This window comes from Platalea leucorodia, assembly GCF_965183815.1.
Source record: "Platalea leucorodia genome assembly, chromosome: 6".
Taxonomy (NCBI): domain Eukaryota; kingdom Metazoa; phylum Chordata; class Aves; order Pelecaniformes; family Threskiornithidae; genus Platalea; species Platalea leucorodia.
The window spans coordinates 78,892,694-78,898,776 of record NC_138828.1 but is presented as its reverse complement, the minus strand read 5'-3'; the positions used below and the strand labels follow the sequence as shown (position 1 = coordinate 78,898,776).

Genomic DNA, 6,083 nt, shown 5'->3' with positions numbered 1-6,083 from the left:
AGAGGGCTCAGCCCCTGCGCCCCCTGCGGACAACAAGGGGTTAACACCGCCTTCTCCCCCCCCCCCCAAGCGAGGCGCGGTCCCTTTAAGGCCTTCCCCGCCTTCCCCTATCCGCGCTTCCGGCTGGTGTGACGTCACGTGACGTCACGGGGCGGAAGCGCAGGCGGGGAGTGAGGACGGCACCACCCGCCGCGGGGCGGGGCTTCCCCGAGGGGCGGGCAATGGCGGCGCGGAGGCCCGGCGCCGGTTCCCGGTACCCTGACAGGGCTCCCCGGGCCTGAGGGGCCCGGCGCGGCGGCTGTCCCGCCAGCTCGGCGTCTCGCCGCCGGCGGAGATGGACCAGCGCCTCGCCGAGCTGGTGGAGGAGCTCACCACCTCGGGGGAGCCGCGGCTGGAGCCGGGCAGGATGAAGGAGCTGAAGAAGATCTGCAAGTACGGCCGGGGCGGGCTGGGGGGCGCCGGGCCTCGCCGCCTCCCCGGGGGCTGCCCCCAGGGCCGGCCTGGGGGCTGCTGTTTGCGCCGGGCACAGCTTGCTGCCAGCACGGAGGCTGCTGGTTTAAAATTTAAAATAATTTTTTAAAAAAGTTGTGGTTTTATGTGCTAAACCTTTTTAACTAACTCCCCCTCCTTTTATTTGTTCATTTCTCCTTTCTCAGGTCTTCAGAGGACCATATCAGCCATGCCTATCACCTGCTGATGACGCGGCTCAACGAGGAGCACGCCGAGGTGCGCTTCTCGGCTTTCCAGATCGTGCAGGAGTTGTTCACCAGATCCCATCAATTCCGGACGCTCGTTATTTCCAACTTCCAAGAGTTCCTGGAGCTCACGGTGGGAATAGACCACGAGCAGCCTCTCCCCCCGCCCAGAGAGGTGGCACAGAAACTGAGGAAAGCAGCCATTAAGTCAGTGCAAGACTGGCACGAGAAGTATGGAGAGGCCTACAAGAAGCTTTCTCTGGGATACCACTTCTTAAAGCAGAATAAGAAGGTACTCTGCATTTTTACTTCTGTGTGTGTTTTTAGGTGATGATTGCCAGATGTTTAAAGTGAGGAAACCGAAAAACATAGAAGAAAAGCTGCTGGGAATGACATTGTCTCTAGCAGACATCCTGTTGAGCATGGTCTTTGAAAAACAAACCCCAAACTTTTTGTTCATCTTAGAGTATTGTAAAGTTTTAAAAACCCCAGGCTCGTACGCAGAGCTGGCTCAACTAGCCTTTTCTCAGGGTGCAAAAAGTCTTGCTCACCAATAGGCTTTTACCCACCGATTCCTACCTGAAGCCCCGAAGTCCAGCCTTTTTAGAAGGGAAATAATGGTTACATCTTAAACTGAGGATAATCAGCTAGTAAGTTTTTTCTATGGAAGTTTAAATTACTAAGTCTTTCTAGGCAAGTTTAAACTAGCCTGATTTCTGTGCTGAGCTGTCTGGTTCTAGCGTCCTTTCACTGCGGGACCATGACAGTAAGTGTAGGTGCTAGCCCCCCTCAGCTGCACTGCTGCTGTGTGTCATACAAGAAGTTTTATTTAAGAGGAATTTCTTGTATGTAAACACTTGCTTTTAAGCTCTCCCTTCTAGGCTTCAAGTTAGTACGTTTTGAACATTCTTCTCCTTTAGTACCGCTTCTGAGGTGCAAACGGTGAAATTGGGAGCACTATTTGAGCAGTCACAGTACCTGCAATGATAATATCAGGCTTTCAATAAACATATTGATTCCCTTTCTCTTCAGAAAGGCAGGTGTTCAGTGTTCCTAACAGTAGATCAAAAACCTTTGTGATACATGATGTATTTCTGTTGTTCTGGTTCCATACTAAGCTACTAGTGTACCCTACTTGTATTATTTATTATACTGTGTTCTTTTTCTGTACGATTTTTGGCATCTGCTCACAACAGGTGATTGTCTTGAATCCTTCCTTCTTGTCTTGTTTAATAAAGGAAAAAAAAAAAAAATGAAAATGACAAGGAGAAATGCAAGGCTGAGGCGCGGGAGCTTTAGCACATAATACAGATTTAGCTGATTGAACACACAAGTGTACGGCAAGTCTGCTGAAGTTTGGCATGTTCGTCTGGGCCCCTGTGGGTAATGGCTGCTCCCCAGTTACAACTGGGGGAACACTCTGTTGGTGATACTAAGCTACCCAGCAGGCTTGGCTGTACTGTTTTCTAGAGCAGCTGAATTTAAGTACTTCTAGAAATGTTCATACCAATAGAAACAATCTTAATGTAGTTTCATTAACTCTTGTACTTAAAGAGTTGAGAGGAGCCAAGTGACTTAACTGGCCTTTTGCCCGCTTAATACTTGAAGTGTTAGAAGTAACCAAAAGATTTGAGGAGGCATTTGTACTTCCTACGAATAAAGCACATTTGCTGTTCTGTATTACAGGTTTGGCACAGTAGTATAGGGCAACTTGAGAAGAGTGTTAGCTGTGTGGTTTGTGGTTGTTGATTGGTTTTTTTTTTTTATTATCACCAAAATCACCTTATAAACAGTTGGTCAGAAGATGACAACTGCAGCCCTTTTAGGCTGTAAGCCTGGAGAGCTACCCCCTGTTTTAATGTGAGTAGGTCTATATTTGTAGATACCAAGTAGGTATCTATATAAATGTTTGACTTCAAGACAAACAATATTTCAGCATACCTGAAAAGAATTGTTTTCAAACTTGTGTCTCAAAGTTTAAAAAAAGAAGAAAAGGAAAAAAAAAAAATTCAGATATTTCCAAATGTTTGCATATTTATTCAACTGAGTCGTATTATAGTGTCTTTGCATTTGAGGAATGCATGGATGGATGGAATTACAGAGTGAGCTGCAGTTACGGAGTGAACAGGATTTTAAGCAGCTCAATATAGAATATTTTACTGCTGTACTTCAGTATTTTCCCAAAAGTTGCAGTAGTTGTCTAGGACCACTACTTACACCCTTTAAATCAAGAACAATTGTTTGCAACCCATCACATCCAGTTCCATAACTGCAGACCAATGGTAAAAGGCTTCATGGAGCCAACACCAATACGGAGGCAGAACAGCAACTCTGATCTCAGTCCGTATCACCTAAATGAGGTGAGATGTTTTCTGACCAAGTTTCTGAGTTAGTGGTGACCCCAGGTAGCGAATGAGTCTGTGCACACCTCTGTAACTCAGGCCCTGAGTTATTCTGGTCTTGTGAAGCTTCTGTAAAAGACCGGTGTGCCCTGTTTTGGGCAACTCAAAGCTTTTGTGTTGGGGACTTGGCTGGTGATAGGTATCTAGTATGTGAGGCGTGCTCTCATTATCAGTGGTAAACCATGATGGTTTGGCAGATGTTGTAAGAGGAGCACCTGGCCAAGTGCTGAAGTATGAAACAACACAGCAGAGCAGCATGTGGCCGGTCCTTTTGGGACAGAGAAGGAAAAAGAATGGGCAAATGACTCTAGGTATTCTGGTATGAGGCAGAAGTTGTGATTTAGGAAGCTCTGGTTTTTTTGGGCAAGTCCAATCTGACCGCCTAGAAATGGTAGCTGTAGTTCCTGGGTTCTGTATCTCTGTTCCATTTTTGAGGGTGATGTTGCTCTCTGGGAGGATCTGTTTCTCCTGCTACTGTGTGGAGAGCTATGCGAACTTGGTAGAAAAATGAGATCCTGAAAACCCAGAAGCTCACCCTGGTGATCCACATGCTGCTATAGGTTGTGAAACTAGCTCTTTTCCCTACCTTCTGTCTGGCCCCCCGTTCCCCAATAAAAAAAGAGCTTCTTTTGTGCTTCTCTTCCTAAACCAATGGCGACTCTCCATGCCAGTTTCTGTGAAAGCTGAAGTATCCTTTTGCTCCTAGAGGCTTTTATATTAAAAAAAAAAAAAAATTGTCTTTAAAGTGTTTGCATAAATAATACTTGTAAAAACCTTAAGGCCTATTGCACGGTGTAGGGATTATTCAGCAGTAGGAACATTTATAGAGCAAGACACTTTCCTTTAGCACATGGTTAAGCCCGTGTTCAAGCATTTGTTTTTTAACTTCCCTAGTGCTTAATGGAGTTACCTACTTGCTTAATGCTGAACAAATATGAAAAAAGTTTCTGTAGTTTTGAGATGAGAGACGAACAAAATTCTTGATTGTGCAAAAAATACACAAACTTCAGTTGTAGGATATACTACTTGGTTTTGCTTGCCCTGTGGCTAGTAAGTGCATGTACATATTACAGGAGAGCTCTTCTGGGACCAGATAGAAAGTGAGACTTATTTGTCCTGTGTAGAGTGCTCTCAATGTTTTCTGGATCTGTACCTCGTAAGTGAGATTCAACAGCACTGTTTTACTCTTGTGTGGCTCCAAAATGTTGGTGTAGGATGTCAGTATCTGGGAACTGTTACTTTATGTTGACAAGCTTTATCATCCAGCAGTGGCAATAACAACAAATGGTCAATGGGTGCTTGTCCTATAGACAGCACCAGAGAGTCTGCGGACTTTATTAGCAGTGAAGTAGAGGTTTGCTCAGCACTCAGAGTGCTCTGTATTGAAGTTAATGACAGTTATGTGGTAGCAACCAAAAGGAAATACTGTGTTTTTCGAAGGGGTTTCCTTATGCAATAATGCAATCAAGATTTCTTTCCTTAAAATAGAAGTGAAAAATATTTGCATTTTCAAGCCTTTCTAAGAACAAACTAAAAAAAAACAACCTTGCAAATATTTGAAGAAACAGTGTTTTGAATCACTCAGATTTACGTTTATATTTTAGTCATAGGAAAGTAAAGTGAGACTGAATGATAACCTTTCCCTCAGTCCCCAAATCCAACAAATCTAATTGTAAAATCCAAAATTTGGTCTTTTTAAATGAATTTGAATGTCTTCTCTTCTACTTTCCTTGCTTACGAAGTTCTTCAGTAAGTGATATGTATACTTGTGGTAATAGTGTTTACAAATTTTCCTAAATTTCCTTTACTAATAGTGGACCTAGTGTGACATTTTCAAGTAATTTGAGTACTTACCCTGTGTAGTCTCTTCCTGCCCATTCCCGCTAACCCCACATCTCCAGTGCTGTGACAGAGGTCTCCCAAAGCCTAGTTTATTCCTGCAATTTAGATGCGGAAATCTAAGCATTTTGGTTTTCTACCTTATGATTCCTTTCTGAAAGCCGCTGCTTCTCAGCAGTCCCTTATTAGTAGAAGTAAAAACTCCATTCAGAATTACTGTAGTTATTGATTCTCGGAGGAGAAGAGATAAAAGGAAGTACTGCTGAGCTTCTGGCTGATCACTGACGTTGGAGGATTTTTCACCACAGATAAGGATCTTAGGAAATGGATTTTCTATATATTTCTTACATGGAACGTTATACTTTTTTCTTCATTTCCTCCTTAGGTGGATTTTCAAGATGTGCATGCCAGAACCGTGGCTGAAAGGAGGAGGGAAGAGGAGAAGCAAAAACGATTGGATAACATTTACAAAGAAAAAGCCAAAAGAGCTGAGAAAGAAATGGAAGGTGAGTTGCTTTGGCTCTTTTGGTGTTTTGGGTTTTCTGTTCATTTTTAAAGCAATCTTTTTTAAGGTTATGTAGAACAAATTCTAAGAGAATAGCTATCCAATTAGTAGCTGACCACAGAGGGTGGGAATAGTATGTTTGTTAGAGCTTGAGCCTCTGTCTCTCTCGCCTAATGAATACCAGGGTAAACAAGTGATGGTCCTGTGAGCTCAGGTAGTGTGAAGAGATTTAAAAAAAAAAAATTTAGCAAGGTCTGGTCTGTAATTCAATAAAGTATGAATGCATAACCTCAAGCAAGCACATCGGGAGACTTTTTGGAGCTAGTTGCTTAATTTCTGTGTCTATGACACAGAAGGTACAGACTTCTCAATACCTTGTTGGCTGATGACCTTGATTGTAGATAGAGTCATCATGTTCCAGGAGTATAGACAGTGGTCAGCACAGGAGTCCTGGATGCAGCGTAGGATATCTATGGAAAGTATCGTACTGCTGCTAAGAAATGTGTCTTAACTGGGGGCTGAATCTCTAAGCAATATGTACATAGCAAACATATTTCTGTAATATGAAAGAAGAACAGAGATAGTAAGAGTATTATGTTGCTGTTGCAAAGGGTTATTTAATTAAATTACTTTGGCATATGC

At 43.3% G+C, this 6,083-nt stretch overlaps 1 protein-coding gene across 2 annotated transcripts in view; it reads left to right on the top strand.

The window, feature by feature from the left end:
• Positions 1-204: 204 nt before the first annotated feature.
• The window catches only part of UVSSA (UV stimulated scaffold protein A), a 59,675-nt gene continuing 53,796 nt past the window's right edge, over positions 205-6,083 (top strand). For both annotated transcript variants that reach the window (XM_082315425.1, XM_082315426.1), the window contains exons 1-3: positions 205-432; positions 657-987; positions 5,322-5,442. In XM_082315425.1, the coding sequence (XP_082171551.1) occupies positions 335-432; positions 657-987; positions 5,322-5,442 (550 nt within the window). In that variant the 5' untranslated portion in view covers positions 205-334. The remainder of the gene's footprint in view (positions 433-656; positions 988-5,321; positions 5,443-6,083) is intronic.